This window comes from Rhinolophus sinicus, linkage group LG06 (genome assembly GCF_036562045.2).
Source record: "Rhinolophus sinicus isolate RSC01 linkage group LG06, ASM3656204v1, whole genome shotgun sequence".
Taxonomy (NCBI): Eukaryota; Metazoa; Chordata; class Mammalia; order Chiroptera; family Rhinolophidae; genus Rhinolophus; species Rhinolophus sinicus.
Window position 1 is genome coordinate 15,987,720 of NC_133756.1, and position 27,916 is coordinate 16,015,635.

At 49.0% G+C, this 27,916-nt stretch overlaps 1 protein-coding gene across 8 annotated transcripts in view; it reads right to left on the minus strand.

The window, feature by feature from the left end:
• The window catches only part of ERI3 (ERI1 exoribonuclease family member 3), a 122,556-nt gene that overhangs the window by 73,296 nt on the left and 21,344 nt on the right, over window positions 1–27,916 (minus strand). For all 8 annotated transcript variants that reach the window (XM_019751164.2, XM_019751163.2, XM_074334604.1 and 5 more), the window contains 3 exons: window positions 18,075–18,191; window positions 11,660–11,719; window positions 7,078–7,169 (listed from right to left, as the gene is read on the minus strand). In XM_019751164.2, coding sequence (XP_019606723.1) covers window positions 7,078–7,169; window positions 11,660–11,719; window positions 18,075–18,191 — 269 coding nt within the window. The remainder of the gene's footprint in view (window positions 1–7,077; window positions 7,170–11,659; window positions 11,720–18,074; window positions 18,192–27,916) is intronic.

Sequence of the window (27,916 nt, forward strand, 5' to 3'; positions counted from 1 at the left end):
GAGCGCTGCGCTCCTAACACCGAGGTCGCCGGTTCGATTCCCACATGGGCCAGTGAACTGCGCCCTCTACAGCTAAGATCGTGAACAATGGCTCTCCCTGGAGCTGGGCTGGAGCAGCCGTGGGTTGGTGTGCTTCCATGAGCGGCCGATGGACAGCGTGAGTGGCCAGCAGCCGGCAAAAGCTTCTGGGAGCTCTGCTGTGACGACCGGCGACCGACTACCTCAGCCTGGGGGAGCGCAAGGCTCATAATACCAGCATGGGCCAGGGAGCTGTGTCCTACACAACTAGACTGAGAAACAACAGCTTGAACCGGAGTGTGTGTGGGGGGGGCAGGGGGTGACTTAAGGGGAAAAAAGAAAATACCCTCACTCCCTACCTCAGAGAAGGAGTACACAATGTGGTGATGCCCCCATAGCTGCTGTCTGGACAGGACCCAAGCATGTTTTGCCATGGGGCATCTCAGACCTCAGGCCACCCTGCCCTAGGGCAAAGGCAGGCATCATCAGTCTGACATGAAAACATGCTGTCAGCCATCACCTCACTATGGTGATCCATTAGGCTGAACCGCACCTCCGGGGTGGGGAGATTCTAGGCAATACTACTCTCCTTCTCTCCATCTCCCCCTGGCAACACCTCATAGAGATCACGAGACAGCAGAGTTGCTGGAGTCTTCTAGGAAAAAAGGAAAACTTGCGCCTTCAGCTGCCTACGTTTCCAATGTACTTCTCAGAGCCTTAGAAAGAAGACCAGACCACCTGTACTCTGCTAGCTTTAGGCCTAGGTAGGTTCAGGCTGGTAGCAAACCGCACACAGCCCTACTAACTCCCCCTGCAAACCCCCCTAAATATTTGATATTCAGTTTTGCTTGTGCTCGGGAGAAAAATCATACTTCAGAGCCTGCCGTCTATACCTCCTCAGCCCTTTTCGAATGCCCAATTCACTAAGAGAGCCGGAGGGTAGGCCCCACCTGCCCCTGCCAGCCAATCAGAAGCTTGCTTTGCAGGCCTGCTGTGTCCCTAGGAGGGCCAGGGCAGAATGACTATCATCTGTACACACACCTATTCCATGCCATCCACTCTCCTCCCGGGCCCTCGTGGGGGAGCATTCATATACCCTTCCTTCCCTACTCAGAAAGAGATGTAGCTCAGTTCCGCTTTGCTAAGCCCTATTTGGCAATGTGTCTAAACACATGCAAACTTAATTAGTTCAAGAGGAAAGCCCAAGCGCTTGCAGTGACAGATAAAAGTATCGGGAAATGAGACAAGTCAAGACTGCCAGGGAGTTCTTACTCAAGCCCCTTCCCCCAGCAAGCTGCTAATCAAAGGTGACGCAGCTCAGTGCTGGGACCCACTGGCATACCCATAGGTCCGAGGCAAGGTTCTCATGTGACATGGTGAGATGCCTCACATGCTTTCAAACATACTACGGGACAGAGGTGCCCAAAGTAATACTGGCAGTGGTTTCCTTAAGACAGATCTGAGGATTCATTCCCTTGAAGGTCTTCAAGGAGGCTCTCAGGCAGCCCCCAATCACCCTGGCCCCCACACACACCTCCTGGCCAACCATGCCCCCACACCAAGAGGAACATAATAGTCCAGACTTCCACCAACACCAGACCAGGCAGCAGCAGCCAAGATGTCAGAGAACTTCCCAAGGCTCTGCCTCCCCGTGCAAACTGAGGAGAGGAAGAAGGGCATCACAAAGCCATGGGCTGCAAAGGAAGACAGAAGCAGATGGTCGGATGGCACAGTGGTTCAACACATGGTTCTAGAATCAGAATGCCGAGGTTAATATCCCTGTCTTGCCACAACCTAGTTGTGTGCTCTTGACAAATTACTGACCTTTCTGGGCCCCCGTTTCCTCATTTGTTTAAAAAAAGTTAATAAAAAAAACTTATGTTACAGGATTGTGGTAAGGATTAAATGAGATAATGTGTAACTAGCACAGGAGGACTCCTGGTATGTAAGAAGCAATAAATGCTGGCTATCTTTACTATCTGATGTAAACTTCTCCAGTGCAGTCCCAGAGGCACAACTATCTCAGAGAAAGCCCTTCACACTGCTCTTCAGACCAAACTCTTCCTCCATGGCCCAGGCCTACGGGCCATCTCATCAAATACTTACCACGGAGGTGACAACATGCAATGCTGACAGTGAGAAAATCCAAGCACTTCCTGGTATTAGCAGCATGGTTCTCTAACCCCTCACACTCCAGCTGGTGCAGGAAAGCCCGAGATTTCTTCTTCTGTTCCACTCTCCCTGAATCTACCCACTATCTACCCTTTGCCAGGGATTCCAGAGGCCCACTCCATTACTCACTTGTCATTTATTCAAGAAATATTTACTGAACAACTACTACATGTCCAGCATTGTCCTAGGGTTACAATGACGCTCACAAGCTAGTGAAAGAGACAGACGAGTAGAAGCAGCTACAATACAATTTCCTGTGTGAATGAGTACCTGTGCTCCACGTGCCTTCTCCAGGAAGATCCTGAGAGAATAATGTTACAGGGGTCCCTAGGAATTTGGCCAGCTAGAGCATCTAACTGGGGGGTGCGGGGGTACATAGACAGTACTGAGATGAGGCTAGAGAAGTAAGCAAGAGCCTTGAAAGCCTCAATAGACAGTGTGACTTTGCCTTGCGGGGTGTTACGCAGGAGTATGACATAATCTGCTGCAATTATAAGAATGGAGCACAATACACGAGACTAGAGTCAAAGAGACTAGTTAAAAGACTTTTGTAATAATCCATGAAAAATATGGTGACCTTAACTAGGGCAGTGAAAATAGGGATGGAAAGAAGGCAATGACTTTGAGAAACCTCTGGGAGGAAGAATTGACAGTATTTGGCAATTAATTGGTTGTGGCTAGAGAAAGGAACCAAGGACAATTCTCAGGTTTCTGACAGAACTACTGAGTAAATGGTCCCAGTCATTATCTGAGGGAATGGTAGAGGTCTAGTGTTAGGAGAAAGACAACCCCTGAGCTTTAAGCGGCCTGCGGACATCTAGGCGGGGACAGATAATAGTTAGCTGGATAGGAACTTCAAGTTCAGACGGCAGATGGAGCAGTGTCTTTTCTCCAGTGGGATCTCTGCTGCCATGTCAGTTTCCATTTTCAGTTGCAGAGAAAGATTAGACGACATCAGCATACAGAGAGAGGATAGCTGAAGCTAGGGCAAAAGATGAGATCACTCTGGGAAGTGTGAGTATGCCGAATAAAAAGAACAGCTAGGACAGAGATCAAAGAAATGCCAATATTTAAGAAACACAAAATTTAAGAACCAAGGAAAGAAGCGTCTGTAAGACAGTGTGAAGGAAAAGCCAGAGAAAAAGGAGACATAAAAACGGTATAGAGCCTTTCCGGAAGGATGAAGTAGTCTCCTCTGATGAATGATGCCAAGAGGGCCCAGCCTTCCAGCCATCGTCTATTTCCTACACACACAGGGCAGTCACCACCCCACAGTTCTCTCCCAGGTGTGTGGTTCCATCACTGTGGGACTTCACTCCAGGTGACTGCACTCTCTGCCTTCAACTGTCTTGGCCATGTGACTGCAGCCCCGAGGGCACCCTCAGTAGTCCCCATTGAATGCAGGCTCCTGATAAAACTGTAATCTTACCCTTAATCTGAGTGAGCATCTTTTCATCTCCAGACTTTTCAAACGTGAAGTGCGCCAGGCCCACATGTGCGGAGCACCAGCACAGGGTGTAGGGCGCACACCTCACGAGGAAGGCACCCGGCATTCACACATTCCACCTCCAGTGCGAGGAAAACCCTATTCCCGAACTGAGGCTGAGCTAGCGGAGGGTCCTCTCAATAGACTCTGAGAAGGCCCTGGACCCTGCTTTCCCCGAGCAGAATCCGATTATCCTGAACTGATCCTCTCCAAAGGGCCACTTCCCAGACTGCACAGAGGGCCAGGTCTTCCCTCAGCTCAGCTCTTCCTTACCCTCCTCGATTTCCACCTCCAGCCCCTATCTTTCTGTCTTCCTGATCTGCCCCTCTTCTCAGACCCACAGGCCACTGGGAAAGACTCTGGTCTAGCTTCTCAGCCACTGTGCTGTTCAGCTGGGGAACCCGTATGTTCAAGCTACAGGTTAAAATCTGAGTTCTTCAAGGGCGGTGCCCGTGCAGGTCACTCGTCACTCTGCACCAGCGCCACCCTCCCACCACGCTAAAAGATGGAACCCCTTTACAGAGACGTTCCTGCCTGGGTACGCAGAGAAGAGAGAAAATTGGTGAAAGAACAGTAAACCCCATGAGGGGCGTCAAGAAACAGCTGGTGAGGCAAAGCAAAGGTAGGTCAGGTAGGGAAGGCAAGGTGACCGAGGGCCAAAGTCAGAACAAGTATCTTTAGCAAGTTTAGAAAGACAATTAAACCCACACTTCGTAAATTAAAACCCACCTAAGCAGGATCTGTGACTATAGCATCAAAGACCATGTAAACCTAGAGTATCAACTCATCCAGCTTTGATAAAAGATGGACACAAAATGATTTTGTCAGGACGGAAGCAGATTTCTTTTCTCCCACGGGATTTCTGCTGCCACTTCAGTTCCCATTTCTCAGTGTCTCGCTCACTAATCAGGCCCTTTCCAACAAAAGTGATGTGAAGCTGGTTAGGGAGTGAGGGGGGTTGGGAGAGAGGGAGAGGACAGCAACGAGGAGCCATGGCTCTGGGAATCCAGAGTGGGAAATGGAAATATTTGCTGAATTCCTTAGACTGAGTTAAATCGGAAAATGGATATCAAAATAAGAAGTAAGCCACATACTAACATGTTGTGTTTAACGCCACCCTTGTCAGCCTTTACCAGGCGCAGAAAAAGGTGATAGCTCTGACGAGAGCCATCTGACGAGAGGTTCCAGGAACAGTGATAAGCTGTGCGCTGTCACGCAGCGCTACTTAGGTTTCCTCTCTGGCTGTTTTTATTTTGTTACACATTTAATTAAGAGCCTTCCCAGCAGTTATGCGCAGTCCTGCTTCTAAAAGGCAGCCACAGAGCTATCCTCCCCCCGGCTCCTGCCACCTGACATCTGCTTCCTCCTGCACACTCTTTCAGGGCTTCACTGGTTTTCCCAGTCCAAATCCAAACCGGCATCCAAAGTCTGCCCAACCCATTTTCGTTTTTTGAAGCGACGTCATCTTAGCATTCACTTCTGTCTAGCTAAGAGTCTACCAATTTGGGCCTCAGTTTTTAATTTTGTTTTGTTTTTTTCATCTATCAAAGGGAGATACCACCTCCTACCGGAGAAGATAGGAGGACTAAATGAGATGTGGTATGAGCTCATGAAAATTTGGTTTCCTTTCATACATACTCGGATTCTGCAACCCAAACCCTCCTCTTTATTACATCTCTTCTTGATTCCATCATTTCTTGTGAAGATGCAGAGAAGCCTTCTGGGTCACCTGAATCTGCTGGGCCCACCATGCCGAGGAACAAACCAGTGCCGCAGACTGGAATAGGCCCGACTCCGCGCTTAGGAGGCCCAGCCTGGGAGCCCCCAACCTCACGCACAGGATTATCTACTCATACGGGAAAGTGCCAGGCACAGTTAACACAGAAGATTCTAAAATGCAGGTGCTTGGGACATGAACACACCAAAGAGAGAAAACCACTGGGACAGTGGGCATCCTGGGCGGCTACCTGAGGCACCGGGCCTCTGGACTGGACCACACGAGCGCTGGAACCTGCCCTACCCCAAAGAACATCTATGCTGCCCAACTCCACACAAGTCCCTTCTCTGTTCCAAGTGCTCAAAGCTGCCCAGGACACCATAAACAAGGACAACAGCCATCCTCCTCCTCACCTTCCCACGGGGAACCCTCCTCTGACTCATGTCTGCCCAGCTTGTGTAATTTCATCTGGGAGCACAGAGCTCCTCTGGAGCTGCGTGTGCAAACCTAGAGGTGTGCAGCTAATGTGTGTACACGACCCAAGGGCCGTCGATGAGGGGTGTGCACGCTATGTGAGCGGGACTTGTTCTTCCTGTCTTACCTAGAGAGTTGGTGTCCAATTGCAGGCTTGACACCTAGCTGGCTGCATAACTTCACCTCAATGCCCAGCATCCAAAAGGCATAGAAAGGACCATGAGGAGAACATAACGCCTGATTTGGTAGGAAATGTCACTCTAGAACCACTACTCCTCACCCTCCACCAACACCCCACCCTATGCTCAAAAGCACATGCACGCACGCACGCACGCACGCACACACACGCACACTGCTTGCTGTCGCCTTCAGGCACAAAGAACACAGAGGTATCGATTCTATCCATCCTCAGCAAACAGTGCCCCCACCACCTCCACCCCCCTTTAGTTCCCTGGGGGCTTTCTGAAGCCAGGTATCCATGAGGATAGACAAGAGGCAGAAGTGTCAACCCAGCCAAGGAACCAGTTCTATCTTCCATAACCGGGGCGGGATCAGGAGACAAAGAAGAAAAAGCAGTGCGGACAAAGGAGGAAAGAGGAGGCTGGTGACTGGGGCAGCTTCTTAGAAGCAGCCCTTTCTCATCCCACCGCTGGGCTCTCAGTTGTATCCCAGATAAGAGGGCAACACAGTATAATGGTTAAGAGAAAGGACCCTGAGCCAGGCTGCCTGGGTTTGAATCCTAGATCTGTGTGTTCTTGGGCCAATTACTTAACCTCCCTGTCCCCTAACTGCCTCATCTAAAATAGAAATAATAAAAGTACCTAGGGTTACAAAATGAGTTACTATTTCTAGAGCACTTAGAATAATAAACACTGTACATTTGGTTAAAAAATAAAGACCCTTTTAACTCCTTCCTTCCAGAGCAATGACATGTAGTCCTGCAAATGAAGGGCTATCCTGAGCAGTGAGACCTGGCAAAGGCGGGAAGGCCCAACAACAGCAGTCCCAGTAGGGTCTCTGACCTGTCCACTCCCTGCTCCAGGGGCAGAAGGCAGGGCTCCCAACCCTCTTCTTATCCTGGCGGCCCGGAAGGTCCAGGGACTCCCTGACCTAGCTGCCTCGTAGGTTTGGACATTTAAACCTGTAAAAGGCACGAGCTGGTCCCACAGATCCCAAGCCCCGCCAGCAAAGCAGCCCTTCTCATACTCACATGACTTTTAAGTCCCAGTCTCCACAGGTGACAAAAATTGACTTGACGTTTGGATCTAAGAGGCCTTCTTTCGCCATCCACTCATCGACCCTCTGCAAAGTACACAACAAGAACAGATGAGATTTTCCTTTTATTTTCCCTGAGTCTGTGAAGAGCCACAACAGTGAAACGCAGATAAGCTGCTTGTAATCAGAGCAGGAGAAAATTGTAATCTTATCCAGCCCTGGCTCCACTCCGGGCTCTCAGCCTTGGCTCTGAACTATGGAGGCACTTGCAGGAAGATCCTACAAGCCCAAGTGTTGCGGGGAGGGAGCCCCTCCACACCCCTGTTAACTGGCAGCCCACCCCACAGGATAAGGATAGATCCCAGTAGGTCAGTCCAAACACCTTTGGTTCTCAAACAAAGCTACAGCCTAGCACAGGCATGGGCTGTCCTGAGCCACGAGACTACGTTGGAAGGAGGCCCCATGAATGGACTCTGATCCACAAGTTCATTCACTCACTTACTCATTTCACCCTCCCACCAAATGTTTATTAACCAAACTTATGAATTTGGTTGTCACCCAAATGCAAGTGAAGTTATTTCCACCATAAGTCTAGAAAAAGAAGTCCCTTTGCTGAGCGGGAGCCGTATCCTGACAACTGGAATAGCACGGCCTGCTCCAGTCACTAAAAGCTCACAACGGGCCCCAGACTTTGTATTTCTCCTCTCCTGGTTGAGGATTCAAATCCAGGAGATTCTTTTGAAGGCTGAACTCAATTCCTAGACAGGGAAAGAGATCGCTCCAGATACACTTTAAGTCTATCTTGCCTTCATCCCTTTGGGTTTTATTATTAGCACTCACACTGGCAGTACAAATACTAAAACCAGTGTATAACAAGAGAACTATCACGAAGCATTCATGGAGCATCGCCTATATTTCAGGCGATCCCAGGAGTGGGGCAGGAGAGCACAGCTCACACCACCACTCCACTCACGCAAGAGGACTGTTTCTAAAGGCTGTATCGCACCGTAATTAGAAACACAGGATTCAAAGTCAGACACATCTAGGTTCTAACCTTGGCTGTTCCATATCCTGGCTGTGTCACTGACGGGAAGTCATTTAAAAGTGACTTAACTCCTCTAGACTTCAGTTTTCTTCATCTATAAAATGAGGTAGGACAACTAACCTTATAGGGTTGTTTTGAGAATTAAAGGTAATAATGTATTTAAGTGCCTACCACAAAACAGACAGTAGAATGAGAAGGGGAGAGAGGCAGAGCATCCTAACACAACATAATCGATGCAGCGATGGAGAAGTGACCAGACTGCTTTGGGACCAAGAGGAGGAAGTGGCAGCGCTACCATTTACAGGGAAAGGAGTCATAAAGAAGGTCGTGTGATTAGGGCCTTGGTGGCTGGGTTGGCTTGACAGGGTGGGACACAGGGAAGGGTACTCCAGGCAGAGGCACAGGTCACTCACTGCGCACGTGAGAATTAGCCGTGTAATGTCTGCCTTCCCCACCAGACGGGAAGCACAGCGAAGGCAGGGAGTCTTCTTCACTGTGTTAACCCCTAACCCAGCACAGTGTCTTCTCAATAGATATTTGCAGATTGATTCAAATACGAGTAGGGACTAATGTGACCACAGTCCACAGTGTATGGAAAGGAGGGACAGGAGCGGAGGCCGGCCCGTGACAGGCCCTGTGTGCCTGGCAGGTGAGGTGTACACGTGAAGTAAGGTTACTTCCGCAGGGGTAGGCCAGCTCCCCGGGCCTCAGAGATCCTGGGAGCCTGGCCTGCGTAGGCCCAAGGATCCTCTCTAGTTCTGTGGCTACAGCTGTCCACCCCCCGGAACATCAGAGCTGCTCCCCAATGCCAGACTCTTCACAGTCGGTATACGAGAGAATTCTCCTCAGCCTGAAGGTCTCCCCAGCAGCTAAATTCCGTACCTTCTGCTGAGTGGTTTGTCTCCCCAGCCACTTTGGCCTAACCCCTTGCACAGGCACAGACACACACACACACACACGAATGCACGTACACGCACACATCCTTTCCCCAGGGTCACCTAAAGAAAATAAGGCAGACTTTACATAAAGAGGTAAGGCAAACCTGGAACTCCCTAAGTCACCGAGCGTTCTGAGTAACTGGCCTTAAATCCCCAAGTGAGTGCCCCACGTGCAAGAGGGGCTCCCCCATGTCCCGGTGCCGGCACAGTGGTCCCAGAAAAGACTGCAGGACAGGACAGTACTGTCAGGAGGACGACCAGCAAGACCGGGCCGCCACCATGAGCAGCACTTAACACCCACTGGGGTCCCTGGAAGCTTAGGGCCTAGGCACCCACTCATGCCGTAGACACTTAGTGAGCACCTCCACTCTGAGCCTCTTCAGGAAGTGATACCACATTTGGAAGCAGGCCTGCCCTTTTCCTCCCACCTTTCCTACCCACTTGAATGGATAAAGGGTTGGAAGAACCATCAAGACAACCCCAATCAGCGGGGCCAGCCCACCCTCAGCTACGGGAGGTCTAGAGGAGCCCAACTTAACCTACTTAGAACAGATGAGTCCGGTGGCTAGATGGGTGGTTGATAGGTGGTTACGGATGGATAGATGAGTGGATGGGTGAGGGACGAATGTGGGGATGGATGTGTGAGTGGATAGATGGATGGGTTTTCAGGAGCCTAGAAAGTCCATCCAGTGAGCTTGTTCTGGGATGAGGGAATGACCATCATTCAGTCATGTATCCTCTTTCCCTACAGGCTCCAATGGCTCCAGGCTGGACAAGGGTGGTGGGAAGGGATGGCCAGGCCAATGAGCCAAATTAAGGAGGGAAAAAAGAAAAAAACAAAAACAAATGAGTCAGGTAAACATCTAGGGCCACCTGCTCAGGGCCTTGGTTAGGACGAAAAGTTAGTTCTTTAGCTCTACAACCAATTCAGGGCTTATGGGACAAAGCAGAGCCCGGTCTAGTCTCCTTGCCTTGCCAGAGACTCCCTATGCAGGCTGAGGCCAGGAATCTCCCCTTCCCCACAAACTATGCTAAAGTAGCAGAAAGAGCTTTGGGGGCAAGACGCAGAATCCTCTGAGCATCCCTCTCCAGGGCTGGCTTGGGGTCCGCAGGAGCACATCTCCCCCTCAACTGGCCCTGGTTTGCTGCTGGCCCAGAACACGCCTCTTCCTCCCAAGGCCCCAGCCAGAGACATTCCAGGGACAAGCTGCCCATCCTATGCCTTCCCTCAGGAGCCAGGCCCTTGCTGGGGACACTGGCTGGGACAGAGGGAAGGATAGATAGGTCGCCTCTTCCTCCTTCAGTCTGCTCTAATAGGGATCAGTCCATGCTCAGGAGAGCTCTCAGTCATAGCAGTGAATATTCTGTCAAGAAAAAGAGGGTCAGTGGGGTTGGGAGACACCTCAGAGCTCATCTTATCTTCTCCCAATCCATTGCAGGTACGCTAACCCTGACCTAAGCCAGAGCCTGACTGGTCACAGAGCCTGGGCTTGTACATTCTCAGGGGCAGCGAGGACAGTCTGCCACTGGGTGAGCCTAAGCCTGTCTCTCTGACCCAGGCTCCATCCTGAGGAGCCCCAGGAAATTCAATCTGCATTTCTCTCTTCAATGGGACAAGCCCTCTCGGCTAAATACAGAGCTCTCCCTCCCTCTCCCTGCGACCACCCTCCTTCCTCTAGGCTAAGTACCTCTGAGGCAGATGTGCCTGCTCTCCCCCACATACTGTGCTTTCTCCTGTGCTTTCATAGGCGCCGAGCTGTGGGTGTATTGGTCTTGAAGATAAATAAACCACCTAAGGACATCCACAGGCTTTTTCTCTTCTCCCTTCCCCCTAGAGAGAAGGGAGTGGTAGGGGATCTTCTCCTTCTCTGAAAACCCCACGCAGAGGGGGCTGGGAGACTAGCTGAGGCCGAGCACTGCCCTTCCTGGTTCCCTTAGGCTGGAGCACAAGCAGCATCTTAACCTTTTCCCGCTCCCCGAGGAGAACATCCTAGAAGTATGGTCTCTGCCAAGGGTTCTAAAGCCTTTAATTTGATTTCCCTCACATAGGCAATTGTTGTAATTATTCTGATTAGGAATCATTACCCAGTGCAGCCTCTGTACCCCTGACAGGCACGATGCATCCCGCGGCAAGCTGTAGTGGGGCCGACGGGCCCAGCCGCTCCTCCTGGAGGAGCTGACAGCAAACAAAAGCCATCGATGGGGAGTTCTGGCTGAGTTAATGAAGTGCTCACATGCCACAGGAAGCCAACACTAAAGCTAAACAAAAACACCTCCAGTCCCCGGGGCCAGTCCCACAGTGCCACAAACGGATCCCCTACTCTCCAACCCGCCCAGCACAGGAAGGGGTGGGGGCCCTCCACCAGCCTCCTGGCAGCACTCGGACACCTTGTCAGTAACCCTGACGGGAACAGCTGGAGATGACAGATCAATGGTTCAATACTCTCAACAGCATGTCACTGATGTGACAGCAAATGTTATTCTAATCAAGCCATAATCATAGTCAGATTACACGGCTACATTCTCAGGAGGGGAGGGAGGGAAAGGCGGCAGGAAGGGGTCAGAGGTCAAGAATTAGAGGTCACTTCACCTACCTCCAGCACTTGCTGCAGGCTTGGCTGACCATCCACCATGGCTTGAATGATCCCGGTGAGCTGAAAGGAAAAAGAAAGAGCCCAAAGGGTGGCAAACTCACAGCTAGACTGGATCCTTTCCTTTCTGTTTTGCTCCTTCTACTGTGAAGGGCTCTGACCTGCACTACTTTAGGCCGAGAACCCGACAGAAGCTTTGGGAATAAAGTCTCAGGACATACTGTGAACTTCCCGACAGCATCCTGCCCTGAAATGGGGATATACAAGGTATGTCTCATACTTGTTTCCGCTTTCACTTGCCAAAATAAAAAAAGATTTTATGTATCTTCTGTATTCAATAGGCTCAATAACTCCCCACAAATTATGATCTGAAGTAAATTCACCTCGAGCCTTCAGAGAGACTCCTTTGGAACTTGGGGAATGACCACACAGGACAGGCACACTTGGTTTTACTCAAGTCCACCCCTTCTCTGGTTCTCAATGTCCAGTATTTCACCCTTTAACATCAGTGAAATGCTGAGGGACTCCCACACGCATCCACCCTTTACCCTGCCAAGTTACCTCAATACCAACTAGCCAAGCAGGAAACAGACACCTTTAACTGATGGGGAAAACTCAGGTAAAAAGGCCGAAGGTACCAACCTGGCCTACAGAATTTCCGACTTATGGGACTACGCTCCACCTGGTCAGGCCTGGGTTGAAACAAGCTTATTGCTTTATTTTATTTTGAAGTGCAAACATCCCTCAAGCACCGACTAGGATGGACCGCCTGGAGGCTCTGAGGCAGGAGGTCCCCATCCACAGACCTGGACCAGCTGGAAATCACCATGCCTGCCATGCCCCTGGCTACTTCCAGAGAGTAGCACTAAAGGCTTGCTTGGAAACTTCTTGTTTTTTTTTTTAAGTGTTGGGGGGGTGGATTAAACTCCAATTAAACTTTAATTACATTTAATGAATACCAAATACCCAACTCACAGAAACCTCTGGCTCTAAGAGGGAAGGTTATTTTCTCATAGCAACTTACATGGAATGGTAATACACACCTTTTAGGAAAGAAATTTTCATTTTAAGAACGCTGAGTTCCTCTAGGTGGGTTTCTGTAGTTCATCAAGTCATTATTAGGTGGTATTTTAAGGAAGTGTAAGGACACAGCCACTCTATTTTACATTCCAGAAACTGTTTTTATATTAATCTGTATTTTAATTGGGTAACAGCTGCTGCCTACAGACTTCCCATGGTCTAAAAGGAAAATAAATTAGAAAGATTAACTACACTGTTGTTTCGCACGGCTTTAACCCACAGCATGCCCACCCGGCTGGCACCTCCACACCCTTTCCTTGCTTGGGAGACCAAAGAACTGCCCAGCAGAGGGAGGGCCTGAGCCAAAGAAAAGCAAAGGTGGTCCACTGAGGGCCGGGGGTGGGGGTGGGGGTGGGGATGAGCTCTGGGTCAGCAGCTCTGATCTTGAAGTGTTAAGACTCCTTTTATTTAGTCAACATCTCTTCATGGAGAGTAGACAATGTGCTGGGCCCCATTCAAGGAACTAGGGGTCCAGCAGTGAAGAAAAACATGAAAACCCTTGTGTGCTTCTTGGCAGCCCTGTTCCTACGCCCAGCCCAGCCACACCCAGAGCCTGCACACCTTCCAGAGCCACACACTGAGCAGGCAGTTGCCCTGTGTTTTGTCTCAGGCACGCAGGGGCCAGAGGCCAGAGTAGACTTGTCACCAACTCCGGGTCCCATATCCAGATGACTGACAACTGCCCATGTACCCACTGCTGCCCTTTCTGGCCCAGCTTCTCTCCGTCTTAGTTCTTCCAGGGCTGAACCACATCCCCAAGCTTGGAACTATGGCTTAGGGTCAGGACTATCTTGCAAAAGAGGGCCCACAGCCACTCTTACTTCTTGTAAACCTCCAGGGTCTGCGTGCCAGTCTTATGTCTGGTCTGACTTTTTGGGGCAAGGGTAGGGCTACTCCTTTTGGCTCCCAAGAGTCACCCAGATGAGCTGAACACCAAAGGGCTTCCAGATACACAAGGCAGCCTTGCCAAGAACACTCCCTCCTTGGAGATGGGACTTAGGTTCGCACCTGTGTACCCCAGAAGCACCTGCTCTGAGCCTCAGGAACATCACTGATGTAGAGAAAGGAAAACCTCTATGCCAGAAAGGAAAAGCAGGAGTGCTGCTCTGTAGAAGCTCTCATTACAGATCCCGCCAAACTCCTCCCACTGTGGGGGCTCCGGGGTCCTGGGGCTTTCTCAAACTCCTCTCCACTGGTCAGCAATCCTAGCATCACCAGCCTAGGGGGAGACTAGTGAGCTCAGCTCCCTCTCTCTCCATGCTTCCCACACCACCTGGTCCAGCAAGATGTGGCTTACAGCTCACTTCCTCAAGGACTTGAACTCACCCCCCAGACACAGGGGCTTGAGCTATTGGTTCGACTAGAGGCAGCCTTCCAGGGAGGGAGTGGCCTCATTCCCCTGTATTAATCCCTCCAACGATGGACTCCTACATCTTATCAGGTCTGTCAAGGCACTGGATGAAGAGGGGGTAAAATTAAGAAAGTCAGGCCCTATACCTAATACTGACAACCTGTTAGACACCTCTAAGACTTATACCAGAAGCTGTGAGAAAAACAATTTAAGAAAATAAAAACTGGGAAGTTCTACCTTACGCATAACTTAAATCTTTCATGCTGCACTTTAAGCTCATTCCCACTTGGGTTAATATATATTTGTAAAAAGCTTTCACATCCTCACAATGAAAGGTACTAGAGCAAAGCCAAGTATTATTAAGCTGAGAACCAGGGCTCACAGGCTAAACAGAGCTCAGAGACCTTAACCACTTAAAGCAGGAGAGGTGAGAGGAAGAATTAATGTGTGCTCTGTGGCTCCTTTCACCAAGGGATTACAGATTAACTCCCACTTCTCCAGACTCGGAAACCACAGGCGAGGGGCTTTTGACCCTGACTGATAACATGGTTGGTTACTGAGACCCCCACCCACACAAGGGCTTTGTCCAGAAACAAGCTGGCTTCATCATAAACACTAGCAACTACAGCAAGCAGCCCAGGATACTCGATGCCAACAGCGTGTCAGCATCCAGCGCTTTCTCCTTTCACAGTTTATCTCCAACACAATCGTATTCTGACACCAAAGACAGTTTGTTGATTACATAAGCACTTGTCTCTGGTGTGCAATCTGATAATCAGACCCACTCTTTTTCCTCAGACAAAGAGACCAATAAATCTCACCCTTTATAAGTACAGGTGCAAGACAAAGTCCTTTACTGGCATTTAGCAAAATGGGTATTTTTCTAGTTTTTTCACGACAATGACAACAAAAAAAGAATGCACATGGTCAGGGGCAGTGTGGCAGTCCAGCTGCTGGAGACAGCGAGCTGCTGAGCTGGAGCTGATTCTCGTGGTGGTAAGGAAAGGACTGGGGAAGAAATGACACACATCCCATCCTATCTCTGTCAGTACCGTGTCTGCAGGCAGACTATCAACTGGAACTAAGACAGGACCTCAGGAAGGCCAACGACATGTTCATTACACAGAGCAGTAAGAGAGTCTGTATGTGGGCTACAGACTCACCCAATGCAGAATCCCTCTTCCTGCTGCCAGCACTGAGCCTGTCTCTGTCCCCCACACAAGCATGTATGTACTCACGTGTCGTGTGTGTGTACACATGTGCATGCGCACACACACACGCCAGGGTTCTTCAAAACTTCTTGTGCGAGAGAAAATCCTGCCAGAGGAGCTGCTTAGGCACAATCAGGAGCTTTGGGGCTGTTCCTCATATTTACTAATGAAAGATTCCCCCAGCTGGAATAACCTCCATCCCTACCCCCAAGGGCAGCTACTGGAAGCTTGGATGAGGTCTGAGAAAAATGGCCCCCATCCTGTGTCCCTGCCTCTGTCTGCATAGCGTTCCATCTGGTATGCAGAGAGGCAATATTTAGATTACCCGAGGTTTTCCAAAGAAGACTTTACTTATTCAAAAGAGTAAGTCAGCAGTTACGCTGGGGAAGGCAAGGTGTGGTTGAATAATTCCTTGACAATATTCATTCATTTAAGGAACATGTACTAAGTGTTTGCTTGGTTCCAGGCCCTAATGATGAGCCACAGATGGATCAGACCTAGTTTCTGTCCTCAAGGAACTCACAGCCTAGTGGGGAGACAGAGAATTACAGTATAATGTATACGATCAGTGTTATGTTGGGGTGAGCACAACTCAGCCTGGAGCTCAGAGGAGGCTTCCCAGAGAAGGTGGCCCTGAGCAGAGTCCTGGGGGACAAGTGGGGCTGGGGGAGGACAGTGGGGATATCACCCAGGCAGAAGGACCATCATATGCAGAGGCAGGTTGTGAGGGACGCGAAGGGCAGATGAAGCAGGGGAATACGAGGCTGGACAGAAAGGCAGGACCCGGTCAGGGGGTTGTGAGCTGCGCAAGTCGAGAAGCCTGAGACAAAAATGTTGACTCAGTGCCGGCAGCACAGCCACGTCTTTACTTTCTTAACAAGGATTTTCCAACACCCCCATGCCTACTACCATCCAAATTATGTCTGTAGGGATGTCCTTGGGTGAAAACTTTCTAGAAAAAAGAAACAGCTTTCATCATGGTCTCTGAGTCCCTCTGCCCCTCGCCCTGCAAAAAAAAGCAGCAGTAGCCCTGCTTTAAAAAAGATCCCTCTTCCCAATACTACCGAGCATCGCTCCTGCCCAAGCCGAGCTTCCACAGCACTCCGTTCCATCCCTAAACAGGTAGCAACCTTGCCAAGAGTTGGGCCTGCCTATCTATGCCAGACAGCCTAGCTGGAAGTGGCTCCCCCAAGGGGAGGTTATACACAGAAAGGAGTGTATAACCTCCTCCCGCTTTCACTTGCCGAAATACAAAAAGATTTTATGTATCTTCTGTATTCAATAGGCTCAATAACTCCCCACAAATTATGATCTGAAGTAAATTCACCTCCAGCCTTCAGAGAGACTCCTTTGGAACTTGGGGAATGACCACACAGGACAGGCAGACTGCAGGCCAGTGGAGGGCTCAGGTAACTGGTTTACGGAAAGTCTTCCCTTCCCCTTCCATAAGGGAGGGAATTGTCATCATCATTAATTTGGAGAGTTTGCAAAAGGGCCAAAAGGACAGATTAGCATCCCCTGCTTGTACAGGTAATTCCCAGGGGAAAGCAGGAAAAAACAGTACACCTCAAAGGAAGCAAGAAGCTCAACAACGTTAGCTGGCACAACAAAAGGCTTGAGGGACTGGCCACGTTGGCAGATGGAGGCCTGTGTAACCAAAGGCCCACCTGGGTCAGGTGGCAAACACTGGCACTGAGCCCAGGAGCGACCTCAGGATTGCGTATCTGGGCAAAATCAGCCTCAGAGCCCACTGAGCCCTCCCCCCATTGGCAGGCAGGCCCCCTCCCCAGCCTCCTTCACACCAAGGAGATTGTTTTGGGATTATTCAAAAACGTCTTTTCTCCTTGTGCATCTATAGAAAGCAGATTTCTAAATGAAGGCACAAAGTCTCTAATGTACCCCAGCCCCAAATTCTTCAAAGATTCCAGAAACACTCACATTCTCCCATCATCTGTGTTAGTACATACTTGTGACCATTCTGTGTGACTTCACCACAGCCTGTGGCCACCACAGAGAGCCCAGCATGACTCATCACAAGGGACAGCAGCCACACAGCAGGCTCTCTATATGGTCCCAGGCGTCAGAACCCTTAGGGGCGCCTCCTCTTTGCCAGCGGCTCTTTTGGCTCCAACCAGCATCAAGATCTCAGTTAGTCCCAGTTTCAGTCTGTAAAATGGAGCCAACCCTACCCTGCTGACAAGGTGCCCAAGCACAGTACCAGCCTAGCATAAGGACAAGGACATTTCAGCTTTGGCCAGGCTGTGCTCATACCCCACTTGGATCGCCCTTCTCTTTCCTTGGTGATGGAATATGCTTTCGACAAACTCAACCAATATTTCCCACTTTGCTCAAGGACAGAGAAACATTGCCAGAAAGCTAAGAAAACCTGAACATAACCTCTCGTTCCAAGAAGCTGCCATCTTCACCTCTGGCCAAGGGGCCATACGGGAAATGGAACTAAAAAGAATCTGAGCCCCAGAAGCACCATCCTGCTCCTAGACTCCAAATGCCCAGTCCAGGAAGGGTAGGGCTTACAAGGAAGGGAAAATGCTGGGGAAGCTGGAACAGATTGTGCCACTGCTCTCCTTGGGTCTCCAATGACCGGAGTAGCCCAAGTAGAATGGCAGACTTTGTAAAAAGCCAACTGCTGGGTCCAATGTGCACCTGCCTTCACTGCTGGTAAAACCTAAGCTTTCCCTAAGTGGCCTGTATAGACACGAATGATCCAAAAGCTCCTGTCCCAGCATCCCTTGCTGCCCACCTCCAGGGCCCTTACCTCTGTGCAGAAGGGAGTAAGCTGTGGATGGACTACGGGCTGGACATACATGTGAAAGGTAGACTCGATCTCCATGGTCCGGCCATTTAGCTTCAGGATAGGGAACTCAATGATTTCCTGGAATGGCAAAGACACAGAAGAGGAAGAACACATATTTTTTTTAAACCAACCATTTCAAATAATAACTCAAGAGTCAAGAAGGAGGGAGTGTTTTGGACTCATTACCTTCTACCAGGCCAAAGCCAAGACTGAGTGAGATGGTGTCAGCTCAGTCCTAACCCTCCCGCTGTGAATGTCCTCACAGGTTCCAGGGACTGGACACCTGCCCCATCCCCACAGTCTCTGGAAAGGGGAAGGAAGATAGTAGGACAACTTGCCCCAGTTTGCACAGCTGGTTCTCTAGGAGAGGCTTGCTTACTCAAGCCCCTAAAAGCAGGTCCCCCTTTCTCTAGCCTAGGTCTCTGCCCTGGGATGGGCCTGGATCTCCAGCCATAGACAACTAGTCATCAGACTAATGCCCGGACTTGTGTATATGAAGTTTAAACAGAGCTGATGAGTTTCTTCATTAACTTTTACAAAAAAAAGAAAAAGATAAATAATAAATAAAGCCAAAGGGGATACTAAAGAGGAGAAACTGAATAAGAGTAATAGGAGCTAGTGCCTCCCACCTTTCTTTCAGGCAGTAAGCCCTCCCCCAGCCCGCTCCCTACCCCCCTCAAATCGCTTAGCCAGCCCTTCCCAGTCCACTGGAACGTAATGGAAGAGAAGGAGGAGGAGTGACAATTTGTTTGGTGTCTCTAAGATTAATTTGTCTCCGTTATTTAATAGAGATGCACAGCACCAAGGTCCTGGTATGCAAACAGGCTTGCAGAACGCTGGCTGTGCAGCACGCCTCATACATCGCTCCTGGGAAGGGAGGAACACACCAGAGTGGGGAGAGGGCAGGAGAGAGCACGAGCGCACCAGAGAGAAGAGGGAAAGCGAGGAGAGAGAATAAAAAAAATTATTGCTTTTTAATATTCAAAAACAGTTTGCAAAATTTAATCAAAGCAGAGGAAAAGCTAACATTTTTACCACTTTGACATTTTTATTAGAGCTTTCATAAATTTTTAAAACATGAATGGAATTAGTTTACAACACAAAAAAGCTGCCCTGAAAACATCTGGAAGAGACAAATAGGAAATAATAAAAAAAATAAATAAAAGCAAAATCCTCTGAGTAAAATTAGCATGTGGAAAAGGCCTCCATTGCAGGCAGAAGGCGGGCTCTGCTCACTCACTGGTCCCAGCAGCTAGCGCCAGTGGCATCCCTACCCCAGGTCCCCCATTCTGGAGAGGACCTTTCCAATATCACTAAAATCAAGGTAAACTGGTTCTCTCCAGGGACAGCCAGCCTGGAAAAGCAACAGTGAAGCTGTTTGATACCTGACTGCACTCAGGAAATGGACAAGTGGGAAGACAGAAGGAGGAATGGCCAATCCTGATGGCCCAGAGCTGCCAGGTGTCCTCCTCCTGCCCCACACCCACTACTAGTGGGCTTGTTTTTAAAGCACCTATTTTCTTTACCCAACACATTACAGCAGGATGAAGACCAAATCGAGGCAGTCAAATTCATGATAGAAATTCAAAGGTTCTGGTTGCCTGGTCTCCTTGGGATGGTCCCCAAAATGGGGGAGCTGAAAGGAGCCCCTGAGATAGGAAGAGCACAGAGGCTGCAAAGCACAGGCAGAGGGGGGATGGGGAGGAGGTCCAGGCTGCTGTTCGGACTAGGTGATGCCTCTTCTCCCAACACGAAGAACGTGGGTACTTACTCCAATTCCTGGGGCTATCATTCCCCACAACACACCACAAATCACGCCAGGTGGAGGAGAGTGTTGTGTTGAAAAACAAAATTTGAGGCACATACACACACAAAGTACATATTGGTCCTCCTGGAAAACTAAATGTCCAAGATCTCTAAGAGCTAACGCTGAGGTGGGGCTCGTCTGAATCCGGGTCACCTGACTCCTAAATTTCTGATGTATCCTTCCTCTCCCACTAAGCAGAAGAAACACCTCCCCAACAAAACGCTCCATGGCCTGGTGAGTTTGGCTGCCCTGGTGTCTAAGGAAACAAATATAGCCAGCTCCTCACTAACAATGTTAGCTAGGCTCACAATGAAATTTAACCTGTGACACAACTGTACTTTTCATTTAAACTTTCATTTGGAGAGAAGCAGTGTTTGGAGACCTGCAGTTTGTCGTGCTAATAAAGACAAGTGTTGGGACCTTTAAGGATGCCATTCATCTCTGGCTTTTATTAAATTCAATTTTCTTAAGCCCATGATACATTATGAAATTAGGAGTTGACATTCCTCTGGAAACAAAAATATCTATCAAACACAAACAGGAAAAAAACCAACAACAACCCTCTATTACCAAAAATTTATGGCTTAAAGTTGATCTCTTTCCACTTTTTGACAAGCACATGGTTTGTTTTAGATATCTGAAATGTTATTAGAGACCTAGAATTTCATTAGGATTTATTATAAAACAGTAAGCGCTTCAGCTCCTGCTCCGACCAGCACCACGTCGGCGTCCCCAGTAGATTCTCTGAAAACTTGGCCTGTGGGTTTCCCCATGGCAGCTCACTCTTCAAACTTGCCTGCTGCGAGCTTCCTCACCCCTGGGGAAATGGAGCCAACCTCAGTGCTCACGCTCATTACCACCGTCCCAGAGAGGAGGCACAAGCCAGCATGAACGAGAGGCAGATCCCTGAAATGCCTGGGGGCCAGCGATACAGCAGACTGGACCTCTCATAAACATACCGCTCCGATGTTGCTAGATCAGCAGCCAAGCCAGGCTTTCTCCCCAAGACCAAGAAGAGGGACTATCGAGGGCCAGTCTGAGGACATGACTCTGCAGGGGCCCTTCCTTGGTACCCTCAGCCGCTGTTCTTAACCATGCACACTGGCATGAGCTGCTGAGAAGCAAAAGAGGAGCTTCTGACAGAAGACCCTCTGGGGAGTCAGAGCAGAAAGGACTTCCCTTAGGTACTTCTTACCTTCCCATATTGCCCAGCCAAGCCTAGAACCTCAAAACACTGGCCCCAACAGCCCATTCGTGGGAGAGGAGCTCCAATCTGCACCGAGTTGGCACAGCTCTACAGCCAGTGCACCTGCGGCATGCCAAACACTTCAACTGTTTTCAGCTGATATTGAGATAACTCAGAGAGTTACCGCAAAGTTCTAAGGTGATCAGATTAATCTCAAGAGCTTATGAAGATGTGCCTAAGTGCCAGCTTCCAGGGGCAGTTGCTCAGATAATGAAACTCTTATTTCTGTTCCTTCTCTTTTTTCCCTTTATTTCATCATTCCCCTGGGAAGTTTTCTTTAGTAGTTGAGTGTCTGCTTGCACATAAAGGTAGCACCAGGAAGGAAAGAAGAACCAGTTTGTATTTCCCTCTTCTCTTCCCCTAACCATAGCTTCATGGTCCCTGACATTTGCATGTCATTTGCATTAAACTACCTGAGCATCTAGCGTGTGCAGGACACCACACGGGCAGAGCAGGACTTAGAGATAAGATGTAGTCCACTTTGGAGAAGGCCACAGACTAGTGAGCAGAAAGATCCATGAACAAATAATGGACAATGCACTATGTTAAATATCTTAGTGGGGGAACAAACTGAATAGTGAGGCTTTTCAATTTACAGTGTGCTTGCTTATCTTACCCTTATTAATCCTGGAAGACAGGTCACATCATCATCATCAGCTCATAAACCAATACTATCAAGCACCTGCTACTTACCAGGTAGGGGCTGGGTGTGGACACAGACAAATGAAATGAGCTGTGTCTCCTCTCTCTGAGGTGCTTGCAGTCTGGGCAAGGGGTAGAGAGGAGCTGACCCCAAAGCCCTTGGAAACATGTGGAACACGGAGTCTTTTCATTCCTTCCATCTACTGTTTACTATGCGGCAGACGGTCTGCCTAACGCTTAACAGGAATGATCTCATTGAATCCGCCTAACAACTCATGAGGTGAGAAATCATTATCCCTATTTTACAAATAAACTAAGGCCCAAAAAGAAGTTGTCACTTGCTCAAGGTTATACTGCTAGTACGGGACAGAGCTGGGATTCCAAATAGGGAAAATGAGACTAAAAGAGAGTTGGATTAGCAGCTTTCAAAATGTAAAGGGTCAAGGAATATCTGATTCTTTTAGTCTGAAAGGCCGTCTTCAGGGAGCTCAATCTACTATTGCCTAGGAAGAGGGGCTGCTCTCAAGTTACCAGAACAATAAATGTGGACAATCCAGGCAGAAAGTCCTGGAGGATTGCTACTGAAAAGCGTCTACTATCATGGCCATAGTGACACAGTACAGATGGTGCTATATGCTGAGCTCGGGAGGGCAGGAACCACGAGCCATTAGTACGCATTTCCAGTGCCCAGCTCCATTTTATCACGCAGACCTCACTCTCTCAACTTTTGGTGAGTAAACATATGAAGGGGCTGATAAAGGGCAAGACAGAAGCCAAGCACATGGCTCTCACAGAAAACACTGCTCTCACAGAGCTCTCCACAGGACCAGAGAGGTGAAGTGATGTACCTAAGGTGACAAAAATGATAGACGATAGGGCCAGAGTCCAAACCCAGACCGGTATCACGCCAAAGCACTGTCTACCAGATCCCCAGCCTCTCATCTCTAAGTGGTTTGTCATCCTCCCTCAACTGCTACAAACCACCACCAGTTTTCTCTTTGCCCAGACCAAGGGTTTCCTGGAACACAGGACTTTTAGGGCTAAAATTGGGACAGTTGGCCACCCTACAACGTCTGCAAGCTGCCTGCACGGCTAGGTTGTCCAAGGGTAGAACATCATAAACCTAAAAAGCTGGTCTGCTGATGGTGGATGGGAATTGGCCACAACTTGACAACTAAGGACAAAGCCTTAGAACTTGGGTTTTTCAAAGCATCAGTGGTTCCAAATCTATTTATCTGCTGTCTCCCTCAATAAAATGCCAGCTGCAAAACCTTTTTTTTTTTTTTTTAGGGGAGGGAAGACAGAGACATAAAAAAGGAAGCACCAAGTAAATATTCTTTTACCTTTTTAAGTGAGCAGAGGTTTAAGTTGGAGCAAAGGTTCTCAATGCAGTTGCTCAACTAGGAACTCCAGAGATTCTCTTGATAAACTGAGGACAAAACTACAACAGCATGTCAGACGCAATTTCACACCCGCATTCAGTAGATCACAAGAAATAAATGTGCACGTGGCTTACAGGGTATTCACACTCCCTTCAATTAAAGTGTCCACAGTGATAAGATTGTATTTGAAGACAGAACAACAACAAAAGGATTTTAAGCAGGAGGGACGTAGGTTAGACTGCTGGAATTTCTTGACAATAGGACAGAGGGTGTAATAGTGTGGCACTCTTACAGAACTTTTTTCCAAATCACAGCTTTTCCTTTACCTGAGCTGATGGTTCTATGGTCCTGTCTGAAATAAGGGAACGAGTGGGTCATTTTTCATGGCTTTCCCCTCTCAACCTAGGAACTGACATTCCCCCAATTTAGAGATGGTAACAACTAATTTACCCCTTCCTTCCACCCTCTGAAAAAAATTCCAAAAAGTGTGTGTCCCTGCATAGAAAGGTTTGATAAAATCCAAACACAACACCACATCACAAGGTAGAAAAGGAAATACCTGGCAGAAACATGGGTTTTATCCAAAGACTTGCTTTTTGGATAGAAGTTCCATGCAAAGGTGACCCTTTCTCCCAGGGATCAAGGAGCCTCCTGGTCCCAGGGAAGAGGGGAAGTTGAGAGGGAGAAAGAAGGGCTGCAATGGGCAACGAATGGGGCATGGTTTGCTTAACAGTTTCTCCCTTGAAAAAAAAAAAAAGACATTTTATGCACAAGGAGCTTATTTCTTAAACAAACACTCGTGGTTTTGATTTACACCACAGCCCGCTCCTAAATAATTTATGGCGGGTTAAATTTATTGCCGAGCCCTGGCTGGCTGCAAATTCGAATTGCCAAATAATTAGATTTTAGGGCAAAGCTTATAAATTACCCGTCGATTTGTCCGGACTTGTTTGTCAGTTGCTTTGTGCTTCGGGTCATCTTTGGCATTTGGCTGTTTGGGTTTTAATTGCTGATTTACACTTTGACAGATGAGAGCTGATGCTCAAAGTTTCAGGACAAGGAAGGGTAAAAAATCGGAGCTTTAAAAGGCTGATTTTTCACCTACATGTCCCTTTTCACCCATCTCCATAGACTCCAAAGCAATTAAAATGTAGAAAACAGGGTGAAAATGGACACCACTATTCTTTCTTTATCGGGGATGGGAGGCGGTGCACAGTGAATTATAATTTACTTAACTGAAATCTGAATTTGAAAAAATATATAATACCAGTAATTACAGAAGCCCACAAGTCTTAGAAACTGCACCCTCACCCAGGGGTGCACGTGCCATGTCTCCCTCTCTGTGCCCATGACTCTGGATCAGCCTCAAACAGTTTCAGATATTCAACTGTAATAATTTCATATATTAACGACCTCTGTGAAGCCGAACCTTCAGGGTTGCAAACAACCACATGATTTCTTTGTGGCTACCTAGATACATATATTTGTCATGGAATTAATTTAAACAAATCTCAGGTGGTGTGCACAAGAGGTGCCCTGGAGGCAGCACTAAGGGAGGGCACGAAAGTGGAAGGGTACCAAGTCCACTTTACCATTCCACTGGAGGAGAAAAATTGCTCTGGGTAGTACCTGGCTCTGTCCACTAGGTTGATAGAGGGCTTGCAGGTTCTGTTCTCTCTGAGCTCCCCGGAGAAGCAGGACCTGCCTCCCAGCCACCTGCTGTATCCCAATAGCTTACTGTGAGGCCATGAGTCTGAATAACACTCGGAGTAATTCTACTAATAAGAGCTGACACATACAGCTATTAGATGCTACGCACTGTTCTACGCACTCATGTGTATCCTCCCAACAGTCCTAAAGACTGGTACTAACCCCATTTTGCCAATAAGACAACTAAGGCATGATGAGTCCAAGTAACTTGCAAGGCAAGTCATACTGCTATTACGGTGGAGACTAGGCTCAAACGCAGAGTCCAGTACAGGAGTCCATGCTCTGAACCACTATTCTCTATTGCTCCTCATCTGAGCAGCCTCTCCCCAAGCTCCCCTCACTTTGGGCCCAGAGATCACAATCTGGGACTTGGGCACGTGCAGCCACAGCCTGTTCAGTTAATCACCCAACAGGGTGGGCAAAAGTCATGCACCCTGCTTGGGATCACAAGGTGACCCAGAGGCTTGGTTAGACAAAGCCCACTTTTCCAATCAATGCAAATACTGCAGTAAAGCTCCACCAGCTGGTGGTGGAGAGGTCGGGTGAGTAACAGGTGATCAAGACAGAGCCAGGCCCACTCTGGCAGAGAGAGGGTTCTGATGAGACGATTTGGATAGGAGCCCAGAGAGGCTGGCTGGGCTTCAGGAGGCCTTGCTCAGTAACCCTATCCACAGCCCCCGGGGGCTGCTGGCCTTGTCACAGAAGACTGAATTCCCAGGGGCTGCTTCACAGATTCCCTGTTCTCCGTCCACATCTAACAGCCGAGGCAGGACAGGGAAACAGCTGTACTGGCGTGACAGATTTTGAACAGCCACTGACCCGTAAGCAAGCAGCACGTAGACTGACACCCTGCCCACATGTGCTGCTCGCTTTACTCTCCACTGGCTCATTGGATCCCACATGTCAGTAAGGCAGGCAGCAATCGTCCTCCTACTGTACAGATGAGAAAGCGGAGGCAGGCAGTGCTTCTCCATGCTGCTTCCTCACAGGCCGCAGCTCATCACCAGGGAACATATCAGAAACGCAAGTTCCTGGCCTCCACCCCAGACTTTCTGAATCAGAAACCTGGAGGGTGGAGCCAGCAATCTATGTTTTAACAATCCCTCCAGGTGAGTCTGATGCTTGCTCAAGTTTGAGAACCGTTAGCCTAGACTAGAACAGTATTTCTCAGTCTTCAAATTACCTGAAGATTTTGTTAAATTACAGATTCTATTTAATGCTGGGCTGGAGTAGGGCCTGATCGTCTGCATTTCGAACAAGCTCCCAGGTGACGGGGATGCCACCACTGGTTCTCAGACCACCCTCTCGAGAGCAAAGGTGTAGTCTGGGACATCTAGGTGACTACCTCCTTCTCAGAGAGATTCCGACCAAGTGAGCATCAGAGCCGGACTTCTCAGCTCCTCTCAGAACAAACCTGGCCTGACCCACTTTCAAGCACCTGGGTCAACCCTTTGGATCGGCTGATTAACTGCTGGCTCTTGCCATCAGACATTTCATTCTTGCTGCCAATAGCCAGGGGAGAAAATCTGTCATGTCACATCTCGGAACTTTATAGAGCAGTTAGTACAGCTCTTTTAGGGAGCAGGCAAGAGGTCTTCCTGTCCTAGCAATGCCTGCTCCCTTTAAGAATACTGTCAAGATCAGGGCATCGGCTACCCACACAGCACCTGTCACACTATTCTCTCCAGGAAAACACCTTCTTTCTGTCCAAATAAACCAAAGAGCAAGACCAGAGACCTCTCCTATGAAGACCTCTTGTTACAGACACAAGCCAAGAGCTTATCTGGTCTATCTCACTGCCCCTAGTCCTGAGAAAGGCCTACTACTGGACACAAATCTGGAAGAGAATCACGGCAATTACTACAACAACCTGAGGCACCCAGCTGGGGACTTCTCCCCAACATCGCTAACCACCACGTTCTACACCATCACTCCGAACTTCTTGGAAGGCCTGACCCTGGCATTGTAAAGTAGACCCTATAAAATGGCACATTTCATCCCCTTCATCAGCAGCTGCTGACCCCTCCTCCATCCCCAACTGTCAACCAACCCCTTCATTTGACCATTTGGCCTTTCATTCAAATGCTGTTGTGGTGAGAGAAAAAAACCCGTGAACAATGCAGACATAGTCCCTAGACTCAACTTCCAACACCGCGATCTCAAGCCATGGCTCTCAGCTTGCACAGCACTGTTGGGGAGCAAGAGTACAAGCTTTGAAGCAAGTTCTCCCATCTACCTAAACGTCATTACCTACCTCCCACAGGCCAACGGCCAAACAAAGTTCATCAAACGGATCCTAGAGGAATAACCTCCTACTCACCACTAACTGATAGAACTCACCTCTATCAGTTCTCCCCGATACAGAGCTTCAGCTCAGAGCACCCCCTTCATAACAACCACAGCTTCCACACTCCACTCCTTACCACATACCGTAGCACCGCTGACTCCCAGGGGCCCACTAATAGCCACAGGAGCAATGAACTACTTGAAAGCACGGTTCAAGCTCATTTCTTTCCCAGCACATCGAAGGGCTGCAACACGTAACTTCTCTCCGTTCCCATCATCGTCACCGGAGTCCACCCCACTAACATCTCTTTCAAACAATGCCTCCTAACCAGTTTCCATATGTCTATTTTTAAGCCCTTGGAACACCTTCCCCTCTTTCCCATGAACTCTGGCTTCCAATGGCTATTTCTGCTTCTTCTCTCCCACTCAACACATTCACACTTCCTGTTCTAACTCACCAACATGGCCCCCAGCATCACTGTGGACTCTGCATGCTCCCCTCCTTTCAGCAACTCCGGCGTCTCCACGTAAGCGCCTCTGCCAGCATTCAGCTTTCAGACCAGCCTGTGGCTGGAAGGGCTTCCCCCGGACTGACACTGACCACAGCACGGGAACAGAAGTGGAGTGAGCGCTCATGTAACAGATCTGTTTTGCTGCCCGCAGACCAAGATCCCCCAGTGGCCAACTACATACAGGGCCAGGACCCAAACAGCAGCCATTCCAAGGTCCC